This window comes from Muscardinus avellanarius (genome assembly GCF_963383645.1).
Source record: "Muscardinus avellanarius genome assembly, chromosome: 15".
Classification (NCBI taxonomy): Eukaryota; Metazoa; Chordata; class Mammalia; order Rodentia; family Gliridae; genus Muscardinus; species Muscardinus avellanarius.
The window spans coordinates 88,896,927-88,911,144 of record NC_137801.1 but is presented as its reverse complement, the minus strand read 5'-3'; the positions used below and the strand labels follow the sequence as shown (position 1 = coordinate 88,911,144).

The window sequence follows — 14,218 nt, the reverse complement described above, 5'->3', positions numbered from 1 at the left end:
CTCCTGGAGGGCCAGCCCTCAGCAGATCTGCCGTGCGCCGGTTGGGTGCTCACCAAGCTGGAGTGATTGGAGCAAGCCTCGGTTGCACTACACACCACTTTTATAATAAAGGAGCTTCCTTTTGGAGTCTGTCCTGGCCCCGTGCCCAGTTTGGAGGAACTTTCTGTGTGGTCTGGGGCTGCGGGCATCAGGATCGAGAGCCCTTTGTGGAAGACGAGGATCACCCTGGCTCGGTGGCCAACGCCGAAGCAGAAAGGCTTGTTGGGACGCCACTGTTGCCTTGCTGAGCGCCTTGGGGACCCCTAGAAGCCACATTGGGTAGAGAGGAGCTGCTGGGATCTCCTCGGTTTCACAGTGAAGGCAGAGAGCCAGCCGTCATCTGTCAGCCCCTTCGGCCGCTGCGGGAGGCCAGGGCTGCCCCGGGCTCTCCACCGTGCTCCAGCATTCCTGCAGCCAGGAAGTGGTCGTGGTAGCAGGACGGGTCAGGGCCTCCGGGCGAACAGTGCGGGCATGGTCTGCAGCTGCACCGAGGACCTGGCGGTCAGCTGAGTTGAGAAGCAGAAGCCTCCACGTCAAGGGAAAGCCGACCGAGCGTGCAGTGTGGCATGGCCTCCAGTGCCCGCTTACAGCAAACGGCTTTGTCTTGCCGCTTATGCGTGGAAGCTTGCGGCGGTGACGCTGCTCTGTGGCGGCCGGGCAGTGCTGGTGGCTTTGAACCTGTGCTCCAGCCAGACTTGGAATGCTTCCATCAGGAGGATAAATAGAGCAGCTTGATGTGACTGCTCAGGCCGGGGCCTGACCCACGCCGCAGTGTGGCCGTGCCAAGCCACCTGTGTCTGCCGGAACTTCCCTGCATCCAGCGCAGCAAGAGGGAGCGCAGTGCCCCGGGGTCTCAGGAAAGCGCCCAAGGAAGGGCAGGCGAGGGCTGAGTCCGTGTGGTGGGAGGGAGCGCGCCCCGTAGCTCAGGTGTTGAAGCCTGAAGAAGGCCGTGGAGTCTGAGGCGTCAGGCTCGGCGCCGGGGGCCGTCTAGAGCCTCGGGGACTGTTAACAGCCGAGGCCCAGCTCCTGCGTGACTGCGAGGGCAGCCTGGACAGTGCCGGGGGCTGCCCTGTGTGCTGCGACCAAGGAAAACTCACCAGAGGAGAGGACCCGAGGGCACCGACGGCCTTCACCCCGAGGTGGGCAGCGGGCAGCTGGCACCTCCCGCCTCTAGACAGAGCAGAAAGCCTGCCCGAAGGCTGCAGCCTCAGGAGCCAGACTCGGTGGGAAGGTGGGCAGCGAGGACCGGGCGGCTCTGCGTTCTTGGACAGCAGGTGCGTGCGGGTCCCATGGAAGAAGCTGTGGGCCTGGGGGTCTGAGGGCGGAAACTGCCCACTGCCACCAGAGCTGCCCCGACGGCTCTGTTCTTACGTTAGCAGAGGCGATTAAAGACAAAGCCCACCCTGCACTGCGCCGCTCCTTTGCATTTGTTTGATGTGTGCGCCCTGGCACCCACCAGCTCGCAGTGCAGACGGCCCTTCGGAGGCGGTGAGCTCGAGGCCGGCACTGTGAGGGGCACAGGCCGCAGGGTGTCTCCCGCCCTGCCCGCTGCTCTCCTGGCGTGAGGACACGGCATGGCCTGCCTGCCACCCTTCTCAGCAGCTCCTTCCCGCCAGCCTATCGGGCAGGGCGCTGCTCTGCCGGGCCCGGCCCTCCAGGATCGGGGGTGGGGCTTCTCACCGTGGTCCTAAGCGGTTAGCATCTGCAGAGTCTGTACTGGCACCATCCCAATAAAGAAAGACTTGGAGGTGGGTAAGAAGTCCAGCGGAGAGGCTGTTGTGAGCTGTGTCCTAGAGGCCCGCCCTGCTCCTTCCTCTCCCCACCTGGCATTCTGGAGTGCCTGTGCGCTCCTAAGCTTCGCAGCAGCTGGCCATGCCCCTCCCCTCTCACTGACTGGGTGAGTCAGGCGGCTCTGTAATGACAGCTGTCGACCACCTGTCATCCCGGGACTCCAGGCTGACACAGGAGGATCGCAGGTTCCAGGGACAGGCTCGGCGAGTAGTGAGGTTCTCATCAACTTAGTAAGACTCGGTTTCAGAATAAAAATACAGCTGGGGACGTAGCTCGGAGGTAGACTGCCCCGGGTACAATCCCCAGGAACACAAAAGGAAACCCACTTTTCCAGAATAGCTGTACCATCTTACACATCGGTAATGTATGAGAGAGTGTTGATATCTTAATCACTTGACATTATCTTTTTTTTTTTTTTTTTTTTTGGTGGTACTGGGGTTCCTGGAAGCCCTTCTACCCCCGGCTGCACTCCCACGGGCTACACTCCCAAACCTATTTTATACTTTTTTTTTTTTGTGTGTGTGTGGAAACAGGGTCTCTTAAGCCAGCGCGGCTGGCTTTGAACCTGCGCGATGCTCCTGTCTCCGCCTCCCAAGCAGGGATTACAAGTGTGCGCCACCACGCCTGGCCGACATTATCTTTTTTAATTTAACTCTTTTTAAAAGTATTTACTAAGCAGTTGCCCAACAGTGTTCATGACGCTTGGCCCAGCGAAGAGCGTCTCCTCTGACTTGACAAAGCTCCGCGCAGCTCCTCCCCGGGCAGCTTCCCAGGGCCGGGTTTCAAAGGCGGCTTCAGGTGTGAACGATCCTCAGGATTGGGCTTGGAGGTAGGGGGCAGGTGCGGCCGTCGGGGTTCACTCAGGATCACGGAGCCGGGCCGGTCGCCTCACTGTGGTTGTAGTACTCGGGAGGCTGAGACTGGAGGATCACCGGCGCAGGACCAGCCCCAGACACCTAGGCCCTCAGCAACAAGACCCTGTGACTGAAGCAAGCGGAGGGACCGGAGGATGCTGGCTAAGCGAGGCCCCTGACCGCAGCGCGTAGTTAACGAGCGCCGGCGCATCGTGCCTCCTGTATGACCCCAGTACTTGGGAAGCTGAGACGGGAGCACAGGTTCAGGAACAGCCTCAGCAATTAGCAAGAAGACCGTGTTTAAAAACAAAATGGCCGGGCGTGGTGGCGCACGCTTGTAATCCCCGCACTTGGGAGGCGGAGACAGGAGGATCGCGCAGGTTCGAGGCCAGCCTCAGCTACTTAGGCTCTCAGCAACTTAGTGAGACCCTGTTTCCAAATAAAGTATAAAATAGGTCTGGGAGTGTAGCCTGGGGATAGAAAGCCCCTGGGTTCCACTCCCAGTACCAAAAAAAAAAAAAAAAAATAGGGCCGGCCGTGGTGGCACACGCTTATAATCCCCGCGCTTGGGAGGCAGAGACAGGAGGATCACTCAGGTTCAAAGCCAGCCGCGCTGGCTTAAGAGACCCTGTTTCCAAATTTAAAAATATATAAATCCAGGCATGGTGGCACACGCTTGTAATCCCAGCATTTGGGAGGCTGAGACAGGAGGATTGCAGTTCGCAGACAGCCTCAGCTACTTAGTGAGGCCCTCTGCAACTCAGTGAGATCCAGTTTCAAAATAAATAAAAAATAGGGTAGGGAGTGTAGCTCGGAGGGCGAATGCCCCTGGGTTCCATCCCCAGACCCGCAAAAAAAAAAAAAAAATATATATATATATAATATATAATCAGGTCTGGGAGTGTAGCCTGGAGGTAGAAGGGTTTCCGGGAACCCCAGTACCACCATAAAAAGCAATAGGGCTGGGGGTGTAGCTCAGAGGTGGAATGCCCGAGTGCAGTTTGTAGTACCACATACACATATATACATAAAAATACGTGTGTGTGTGTGTGTGTGTGTGTGTGTGTGTGTGTGTGTGTGTCTGCAATGGAACACAAGGGCCTTCTACTTCTGAGCTACACCCCCAGCCCTATTTCTACTCTTTATTTTGAAACAGGGCCTATGTAGCTGAGGCTGGCCGCAAACCTGTGATCCTCCTGTCTCAGCCTCCCGAGTACTAGGGTTTTACAGGAGAGCACTACCGCGCCTGGCTACACAAACAACTTTAAGAGTCCAGGAAAGCACGGCCCATGTGTGGTGGGGGTGGGGAAGGAGCCAGGAGAGGTCCACAGCCCCTTGCTGCGAGGCGGAACCGCCCTCTGAGGGCCCCTTCCCCAGGGCCTCTCCGCAGAGCCGGCGAGGCCGCTCACCGTCCTCCGCCTGACTCCTGTCAAATGAGTCACGGTCCAGCCCGCTCAGGAGGGATTCAGCTCCACTGTTTGAAGGGAGCACAGGAATTCGTGGGCATGTTTTAAGCTACCACACTGTGCCCTCTGGCCACCAATTATTAACATCTCTCTCTGATTAGTATTCTATTGCTGCCCTCATAAGTTACATAAACCCAGCGGCTCGAAACAACACAATCTGGTTATATTACATTTCTGGAAGTCAGAAGTCCAGAATGGGTCCCCGGGCTGAGGCGGCCCAGTGGTGGAGAGCTTGCCCTGCATGGGCGAGGGCCCGGGTTCGAACCCCAGCCCACGACACAGCAAGGAGCTCCGAAGGGGCTCGGGAAGCCTTGGGCCCGGGCCTGATGCCCGAAGCCCAGTCGAAGGCTTAGCCCCGGCGCAGCAGTGCTCAGAGGGGTTTGGGCGCCTGGACCACCGGGGCTCTGGCCTGTGAGTGGACAGAGCCCTCGACGGAGCCCGGCTGAACCCGCTGGAGAGCGCGACGGAGGCCGCCTTGCTTGAGGACGGCGGAGCCTGAAGCCACCTTCCAGAAGCTTCAGGTTGCGCTGTGTTGCGCCTACCTCTGTTTGCCAGAACAAAGATGGCTAACTGCCCTGCCTCTCCTCCGCCGTGTGTGTTCTGAGGGAGCCCAGGGTGCACTGGGCCCCTCCAAAGCCTGGTGGGCAGCTGGCCAGGTCGCTGGCCACCAGCCATCCTGCGGGGTGGCTAGGAGTGCTTGGGTGTGCATCTAAGCGTGGCCAGAGTTCACAGGCAGCCACGGAAGCGTGAGCGAGCTGCAGACCCCCATTCGGGGCTCGGTGCACGGTGAGAACAGGGAGCCTGCGTGGGGGTGGAGCGGCAGGGAGGAGGAGCCCTGGGTCCTGTGGGGACCCGCCAGGTCCTGGAGGAGGACTTCCCCACCGCTGCAGGAGGCGCCAGCCAGGGAGAGTGCTTCTGGGGAGAAGGGATGGCTGAGGGGGCCAGGCAGGCGGGAGCCAGGAGCCCAGGGAAGGAGGCAGAGCTCTGGAGAACCTCTGGACCGAGACATTTGGTGTGTTGCTTTGGGGTACTCGGGATTGAACCCAGGGCATTCTGCCTCTGAGCTACACCCCCAGCCCCCTTTTTACTCTTATTTTAAGACAGGGTCTCGCTGGGTTGAGTGTCTCACTATTTGCTGAGCTGGCCTTGAACCTGTGATCCTCCCATCTCAGCCTCCCAAGCACTGGGTTCCAGGCATGCGGTGCTGAGCCGGTTCTAGTGAGGGCGGGAGGCCGTGGGCCAGGCGGGTGCAGCGGAGGAAGCTAATCAGATCTGCACTTTGGAACGATTCTCTTCATTAATCATCAACTGACCATCTCTATGCCAAAGGCCATAGGCCCCATCGCTGAAGCTCAGCCCGCTGCCCAGGTGGCCGCACCTCCTGGGTGGCGCCTTCCCCTTCCTTCTCCTTCCTCCCCTGCCTCTTCTTTGCCAATATGGACTTCTCCCCATACCCAAGCACCTCTGACCCAGGGCGGGCGCAGCCCAGCTCCGGCTCCTGGGCTCTGCCCCGCCTCCCCACAGCCCTTCCTCGTGGGAGGGGGAACCAGGCGGGAGGCCAGAGAGCTGCCGCCGACAGCCGCCACCAGACACGGCTACATCATCACCGTGCGCAGAGATGGCACCTGCGTGGCAGGCGAGCCTTGGCTCCCACCCCCGGAGCCCGGGCAGACATTACTAATCAATCGCGTCACTCTCACACTGAGTCAGCCCAGCTGTGGACAACCACGAAGCTAACTTGGTCAGCCTCGGCCCCGGGGGATAACCAGCTCGCATCTCTGACCCAGACACAGACGGCCCCCAGAGGTCAGGGCGACTGAGTCAGGAGCCGGGCGGGGAGGAGCGGTCAGGAACTTTCCTTGCCGTAAGGCACGGGGCGGGGGACAGGGAGGGAGGCCGTGACTCGGCGTCAGGACTTTAGTTACGGGGCACTTTCACTAAACACCACTATTCTCAGGTTGCAATGACTCGCTTCTACCCACAGAGGAAACCGAGATGCCCAGGGCAGGCGGGTGCGCTGGCGTCACCCAGTGTTTGGGGCCACCTTGTGGGCACTCTTGCTCGGAGCCAGCAGGTGGGGGCCTCAGGAGCACAGGCCAGATTCTCCCCAGAACTTCATCCTGGGGCTGAGCCGCCTGGGGCTGAGGCTGGGGACAGCGGGGGGGGGTGCCTGCTGACTTCTGGGGTGTGACTTCTGGGGTGTACACCCTCCTGCCTTAGCCTCGTTCAAGCTCCTTGTGTGGTATCCTGGAAGACAGACTGAAGTGCCACGGTGTGGCCAGAAATCCTGATTATTCAAGACAAAGGCGATAACCAGTTTTTTTCTGGGAAATTTGAATTTTAAATTCTGCCCACTCTATATATACTTGGCAGGGGGCGGGGGTTCTGTGGATTGAACCTGGGTGTTCTACCACCGAGCAACACCTGCAACCCTTTTTTATTTTGAAACGGTCTCGCTAAGTTGCAGTCTCGAGGCTGGCCTCGAACCTGCAATCCTCCAGTCTCTCAGTCTCCCACCGGCTCATGCTGGGTTCTCTTCATGTCCTAATCTTCTGGTCCCAGCGTGCCAGCCCCAGGAAGGCAGGGCTTGGGCGTCCGCTCACGAGGTACCCACCCCGACACCCACAATCCCTGGCACACAGTGGCGGCGGATGCCAGGCCAGCACCTGTGAAAGCCTGGAGCCTGCACTTCGGCTGCCGCCAGAGAAAGGGGCCCCACCGCCGCCGCAGCTCCAGCGCCACCCACCGACATCGTGAACCCAAACACAGGCGCTGTCGGCCCTGCCAGCCCGCGGGTCCCAAGCAAAGGCGAGATTGTGGAAAGCACGAGAACCCACGTGAGGACGCACGCCTGGGCTGCGCTCCCGGCAGTTACCCGCCTCTCCGAGCTCCGGTTCCTCACTTGTAAACGGGAACGGTAGCTCCCCTCTGGAAGTGGTGACGTGGGACTGAGAAGCCAGGCAGGGCGGCACTCGCCTGTCATTCCAGTACTTGGGGGAGGCCGGGACAGGAGGATCGCAGGTTTGCGGCCAGCCTGAGCAATTCAGGAAGCCCTCACCAACTTAGTGATACCTGCTTCAAAATAAAGAAAAAATAGGGCTGGAGGTGAAATACCCCGGGTTCAACCCACAAAAAGGGAAGAAAAGCAGCAGCGAGTGAGAAGAGCGGCAACGTAGCAGCGCAGGGCTGTAACCCCGCCCTGGGAGGCTGAGGCAGTAGGATGATCGCAGGACTGAAACCAGCGGGAGCAACTTAACAAGGCCTGTAGCAACTCAGCAAGATCCTACTTTAAAATAAACAGAGACAAGGCTAGGGTGTAGGCTGGAGGTGAATAACCTGGACTCAATCCAGCACCCCACGTGCACTGGCACTCAGAGTGGACCCAGCGCTTTCCAGGAAGCGACCTGCTCAGCTCTAGGGCTGTGTATTCCCAGCTCTGCTTCCAGAGGGCGCCCCGCTCCGGGTGTGTTCCGTGTTGCTCTGTTGAGGGGGACCCCAGCGACCCCAGACCCGCACACAGGCAGCTCCCACCTCCTCTTGTCCAGGGAGGGCGCCTGCCGGGGCGAGCCGGGCTCACCGTTAGTCACCTGCAGCCCGGAGGGGCGGGCAGCCACCACCCAGCCACCTGTCGCTGGCCTTAGCGGGGGAGGGGGAGGCTGGGCCCTCCTGGCCCGGCCACCCCTCCCCTGCCCAGCACGCAGTGTGCGGCCGAACTGGGCCCTGCCCCCTCACCTTCCTGGCCTGGGCCTGTCTCTACCCGGGTTGCCCTATTGGCCTGAAGTCAGCATCTGTGTAGCTGCAGCCCTGAGGGCAGGGTGATGGGCAGCAGACCAGAAGCCACGACTGTGTGCCACCTGAGCCCAGTGGCAGTCTCTCTAGGGACAGCAAGACGCCATTTAGAGAAGAGAGGCCTGAAGCAGGAAGCAGAGAAAGCTCTGATGGCCGCCGCCCGGCTAGAGCCCGGCCAAGCCCTGCAGCAAGCACACCTGACCCCTCTGGAGCCCAGCAGCAGTGGCCCGGGCACACCGGCTCCTTTGCTGCCTCTGCCCCCCCTGGGAACCCAGCTTCCAGGCCAGCGGGCCTGGGTGACGGAGAGCACCCACTGCCCTGGCACCACCTGGGGCCCCACACTGGCCAGCTCACCTCTGTGCCCCCAAGCTCCGGGGTACACCATGGTCTGGGCCCCTCAGCAGGACACGGCAGGAGGACCTCTGGCCCCAAGGATTTACACTCGGCCTGGGCTACACAGCAAGATCGCATCTCAAGGCCAGACAAGCGCTGCCGGGGTGGCTCCAGTTAGCAGGGCTGGGCCCCCCCCAGCCACACCGGCCTGCGCGGCCAGCAGCCCTCTGGGCCTGGGATCGGGGTTGCAGGACGAGGAAGGCGGCTGCTGTGTTGTGAGGCTCCCACGTGTGGCCGCAGGCAGGCCGAGCCGCAGCTTTGCCCTGGCCTGCTCCTCAGCGGCAGTGCGACATCCAGATGTGGGTGGCACCTCGTTTCCAGGGCTCCCCCTGCCCCCCCCCTCCGCAGCAAGCTTGTTTCAGCCCCAGATGCCCCGCACAGGCCCACTGTGCATGCCTCAGTGCCGGGGCCATCACAACGGCCACCGGAGATGGAACCCAGGGGCAGTCTACTTCCAAGATACACCCCAGCCCTATTTTTTATTCCTTATTTTGAAACAGGGCCTAAGTAGCTGAGGGTGTCTGCAAATGTGATCCTCCTGTCTCAGCCTCCTGAATGTTGGATATCAAGCGTGCGCACCACGCCCGGCACACTGGCGTCTTTATTGAACTTTCCCTGACAGCCTGGATGCTGGGAGCTGCCACTGGCTCCCCAGACCTCTACCCGGCCTCTGGCCTCTGCTCTGGGAGCGCTGGCTGGAGCTGTCAACCAGCCCAACCTCTCTCCAAGCCTTGCCGTAAGGTAACTGAGTCCCCAGGCTGCAGCCTGCATGCTTCCTTGAGACAAACCCGACCTTCCTGCAGCCTCCCCTCCGCCTGCGCCAGGCTGCCTGGCCCAGGAATCCTGGGGCATCGGACCCTGGCAGCACAGCTCAACACTGCCCACCCTGTCCTACAGCCTGGTGTCCAGGTGGAAGAAGTGGGGCGCGACATAGGTTGTGCCAGGCGGTACATGCCAGATGGAGGAGGCCGGGCTGAGTCTGTGGCAGGGAGCACAGTTGAAGGGTGTGGCGGGGAGCTGCGCCAGGCTGGCAGGCCCATGCGAGGGGCCTGTAGCGGCCAGGAGGTGGGCCGGGAAGGCCGGGAGGACCAGGGGGCTGACGGGGAGGGCGGCCTGGCCTTCTAGAGCATCCGGGACACCGGTGAAGCTGAGCGGGCAGTGCAGCATGGTGCCCTTGTAGGCCTCGGGGGGCGTGGGCCCCAGGGCAGGGCCCAGCAGGCAGGAGACAGGCACTGTGGGCTTGGTCCTGCCCCCCTTGGCACCCGCCTCCCTGAGGAAGGGAGATACTGCCCGCAGTCTTTTGCCGCCATGGGCAAAGCCCTCTTCTTCCAAGCTGTGTTTGCCACCGAGGCCCAGGCTGCTGGGGAGGGTGGGCGGCACCACGGGGCCCTCAGCAGGGTTCTTGGCCATGGGGGTCACCCGGCAGGCTTTGGGCTCGGGGTAGAAGCCGCTCTTTCTGGAGCCGCCTTTCTGGAATGCCGAGGGGCGGTTGGCATCGCCACCCCACAACAGCTGGGGCTCTTTAGCCAACAGCCCCTCCTCTTTGCCTGGAGGCCCCAACAGCACCCTGTCTTTAAGGCTGGAGAAGAAGTCCTGGGGGTGCTGGCTGACAGGCTTCAGCACCTTGGTGGGGTAGGTGTGGAAGCAGCCGGTGAACACGGGGCCTGGCAGAGCCCCCGCTCCGAGGCCGCCCCCGGGCACCTGCGGGCCTGCCTTGGGGCTCAGCTGCGGTCTGGCGTTCTCAGCCGGTCCTCTGGGGCTCAGAGGGCTCCCGGGGGGCCCCCTGTCGGGGCCGCCTGCCCCGTGACAACAGCCCTCCTCCTGGCACTGCAGGGCCCCTGCCTTGCTGACCTGGGCCAGGAGCTTCTTCTTGGCCAGGGGCGACATGACACCGTGTGTCCCTCTGCAGTAGAAGCTGGACAGGAGCCGCTTGTAGGCCTCCGGGCAGCTGCTAGCGCCCAGGAGGGGTGGAGGGCACGGTTCCGTGCTATCCCGCACGGGATCCAGGCCGGTGCCTTCCGCTTTGGTCTTTCCTGGGGTCACCTAGGACGTGGAAGGCCGTGTCAGCGCTGGGCGGGCCATGCACCCCACCTCAGGGAGCTCCCGTGGCCCCGACCACTCCTTGCAGCATCTTTGGGAAAAATCCTCAAAAGGTGCTGTCCTCTGAGGGGACACAAGGCCTGCTGGCCATGTGGGCTGGACTTAGGACCCCACATGCTCAAGGCAGAGATCCTGCCCAACAGCCATGCTGCAGCCACGGCCGGGCAGGTGGGCAGGGGGCCACCCGCTCCTTGGCCCTTACCTGGCCCACCTGCCTCTCCTCCTTGGCTTTCGTGGGTCTCTCAGCAGCGCCGTCATCTGCACGCGGCTCCCTGGCCATCTTGTACTGTCTCCTGGGCTTGGAGGGGGGCAGCGGCTTGTCGTCCTCCCCCTTCAGGTGCCTCACGTAGGGGAGGACCAGCCTGGGGAGGAGCCGGAGTGTCCACTTTCAGCCCCTCTGGATTCCCCACTGCTCGAGAGAGCGCGCTCTCTCTCTGCCCCCCTCTCTCTCTGTCTCTCTTTCCCTTTTGTGGTACTGGAGATGGAACCCAGGGGCATTATACTCTGAGCTACACCCCAACCCTATTTTTTTTATTATTCTTTATTTTGAAACAGGATCTCACTAAGTTGCAAGGGGCCTCACTAAGTAGCTGAGGCTGTCCACAAACCCTGATCCTCTGGTCTCCCCTCCCCAGTGCTGGGATTACAAGCGTGCATCGCCATGCCCAGCTTTATTCTTTATTTTGACAGGTTCAGCTGGGGATGGTGGCGCATGCTTGTAATCCCAGCTTTCAGGAGGCTGAGGCAGGAGAATCCTCCCGTCTCAGCCTCCCAAGCGCTGGGATCACAAGCCCGGTTGAGCTCCCTCTCTTCTGACCCCGATGCTGTCACCTCCCTCCAGCCAAACGCCCTGGTCTTGTGCCTCGGCCCCGAGAAGCGAGTGCCCTGCCGCCCTGTGTGTCCCTGGAGGGCCCGCGGGCACCGCACCAGCCCCACCTCTCGTAGTGGCGGCGCGTGCACGTGGCGGCGCTGGTGCTGCCCGGGCTGCCCCCCAGCTCGTCATACACGTTCTTCCAGAGGCGGCGGCCCGTCACCTGAAGGACAGGGACAGGACTGGCAAGCTCTGCAGTTTCCCAGCCAGCCACTTCTCCAGCTGCCCGAGCAGCGTGCGGGCGCCGCGGACAGCTGACAGGAAGCCGGGCAGGCCGGCGCAGGGCAGCCGGGTGCCAGCAGCAGCGCCCTCCCTCCTGCAGCCAGCAGGGCAGGCGTGGGGTCTCAGGGCTCCCTCCTGTCTGCCTGCCCCCCGGGGCAGCCCAGATGTGTGGGGAGCAAGCAGGAGGGCTCCGAAGACTTACCAGCTCATAGGCCCCCAGCTTCTCCACTGCTTTGTAGATTTTCCACAGGTTAACTGCAGGGGAGAGAGGGGCCATCAGCCCCTGAGGCCCCTGCGGATGGGCAGGCCAAGAGGGGGGAGTTAGCCCTGCCCGTCTCCAGCCCGCCTGCACCAGAGGACGCACTCTGCTTGAAGCCCAGGTGGGGCACCCTCTCGATGGGGGTGTGTCGCTCCCTCATGAACTTGTAGAGGCTGACCAGGAAGGCCTGCTCCTCCTCCTGCTCCCCACCCGCCTCCGCCAGGTCCTGGGGAAAGAAGTGCAGGCGGCAGACATGTGGGCCTTGGAGGAAGGGGTGCCCGCCCAGCCCCCGGGGAGCGACCCTGGTCAGGTCCACCCAGGGCACAGGGCCAGAGCCTCCGACTCACCGCCCGCTCAGCGGGGCTCCGGCTCCAGCTCCGCTCACTACCGGGTTTGGGGGATGCAGGAGGATCTACAGGGAGCCCCTCTTCTGACTGCTTCCTTTCCCCTCTGACAAGGGGAGCTGATGGGAAGAGGGAGGGAGAGAACACAGGAGCTGTGGCCAGAGCTGTGACCGCTGGCCCTTCCGCCCCGCTGCAGTGGGCCTGGAGAGGAGACTCCTTGCTCACCTGCCTGCTGCGCCGTCCCTCTCAACAACAGCACACACACGCACGCACGCACACCAGGGCTCACCCTAGCCAGGCAGCCACACAGGCCCCTTCCCCTCCCTGCCCACCCGACCCCTCCAGCCCAGCCATCCCCCCAGTCTCTGGACAACCCCCGAGCTTCCTGGGGTAGAGGTAAAAGCCAGAGGAGTGGGGAGGGCTGGTGCTGGGGAGAACCGTCCTCAAAACCTGCTCCTTGTTCAGTCATGGTGGGTCTGCCTGCCAGCCGGCGGGGCAGCCACCTGCGGTGACCGATGGCCGTGCCCAGCACCACTGTGTGGCTCCGCGGCCCAGAGCCTCCCGCCCACGCTCCCGTCCAGCCACAGGGCGGACCCACGTGCAAGAAACAGGCCAGGTCGAGTTCCTGTCCCCTGGCCCAGACTCAGCTCAGAGCCCACGTGGCCACTGGCCCCGGCCGCATGGTCCTCCCCAGCCTTTCAAAGGCCTGCTGAGAGTCCAAAGGACCCGATCCCAGTGCAGCCAAGGAGACTCCTGTCCAGGAGCCCGGGGCTGGCTGCTGACCCGCCAGCTGACCCTTTACAACCAAGTTCGCAGCAGCCCGGGCCTCGGTCACTCCTGTGAGGTGGGAGGCCGCGCCGAGCCATCGCTAACGCTCTGGGGGTTCCATCACCCTCCCCACCAGCCGGCCCCGCACAGCACGCCAGCCCTCTCTCCCAATCTCAGCCTGGCACATTGAAGGACTCTGTCCGTTTCTGAGCTGCCCCTGGACTTCAGAAAAAGTGACTGCAGTGGTCACAGCTCAAAACAGACGATCTGTCAAACAAAGCCAGGAATGGTGGCGTACATCTGTCATCCTGGTGCTTGGGAGTCTGAGACAGGAGGATCAAGTGGGTTCAAGGCCCACCTCAGCAACTTAGTGAGACCCTGTTTCAAAATAGAAAGAGCTCAGATATAGCTTGGAGGTAGACTGCCCCCAGGTCCAATACCCAGTACCAAAAAAAAAAAAAAAGACTGCTGTTCAAGGTCCCATGTGGTCATCGGCGTTTACAGTCCCAGGGATCCTGAGAGCCACAGACCAGGGGGCGCTGTTCCCTTCTGCTTGGTTCTGCGTCTGGAGTTTAAATGTTTACTTATTTACTTCTGTGGCAGTGGGGATTAAACCCAGTGGGGTTCTTCCACTGAGCCACACCCGTTCTTTTTTTTTTTTTTTTTTTTTTTTTTTTTTGCAGTACTGGGAGTGAAACCCAGGGCATTCTATCTCTGATCTACACCCCCCCAGTCCTATTTTCCTATTTATTCTTTATTTTGAAACAGGGTCTCACTGAGTTGCAAAGGGCCTCACTAAGTAGCTGAGGCTGTCCTTGAACCATGATTCTCCTGTCTCAGCCTCCTGAATGCTGGGATTACAAGTGTGCACCACCACACCGGGGTCCCTAGTCCTTTTTTTTTTTTTGAAACAGGGTCTCAATAAGTTGGTGCTCCCTTGCCTCAAACCTGCAATCCTCCTATCTCAGCCTCCCGAGTACTGAGACTGCAGGTGCATGCCACCACGCCTGGCCAGGTTCTTGGAATTTGTGAGCACTACTCGGGTTACCTGGAGAGGCCAACAATCGGAGCTGCCCTCTGGAGCCACAAGGGAAGCGCTCTCTGTCTCTGTGTCCTGCTGAGGCCCCAGGTGACCTAGTCTCCATTCCCTCCAGGACAGCCTAGCAGGACCTCCTGGGCCCCCAATCTCTATCCAGTCCCCAGCCACCCCATCCCCTCCCATCCCTGATCCCGGATGGATTGGGGCTCCAGGTCAACTTCCACTTGTAAAAAGGGATCTGCTGTGAAAAACATGCTTGAAAGCCAGGGCCTCCATCCTCCAG

The 14,218-nt window shown here is 61.3% G+C and overlaps 1 protein-coding gene across 2 annotated transcripts; it reads right to left on the bottom strand.

Annotated features, from left to right (window-relative positions):
* Nucleotides 1–9,223: 9,223 nt before the first annotated feature.
* On the bottom strand, nucleotides 9,224–12,242 carry ARID5A (AT-rich interaction domain 5A; the record flags this gene model as incomplete). Of its 2 annotated transcripts, XM_080711281.1 has the most annotated exons (6): nucleotides 12,132–12,242; nucleotides 11,890–12,010; nucleotides 11,728–11,780; nucleotides 11,369–11,466; nucleotides 10,635–10,794; nucleotides 9,224–10,375 (listed from the first exon to the last, which is right to left on the bottom strand). In XM_080711281.1, the coding sequence occupies exons 2-6, from the start codon at nucleotides 11,942–11,944 to the stop codon at nucleotides 9,224–9,226; spliced, it is 1,518 nt and encodes a 505-aa protein (XP_080567407.1). In that variant the 5' UTR covers nucleotides 11,945–12,010; nucleotides 12,132–12,242. The 2 variants fall into 2 exon arrangements, with proteins under 2 accessions (XP_080567407.1, XP_080567408.1); XM_080711282.1 differs by lacking the exon at nucleotides 12,132–12,242 and having other exon boundaries at nucleotides 10,617–10,794; nucleotides 11,890–11,995.
* Nucleotides 12,243–14,218: the final 1,976 nt, after the last annotated feature.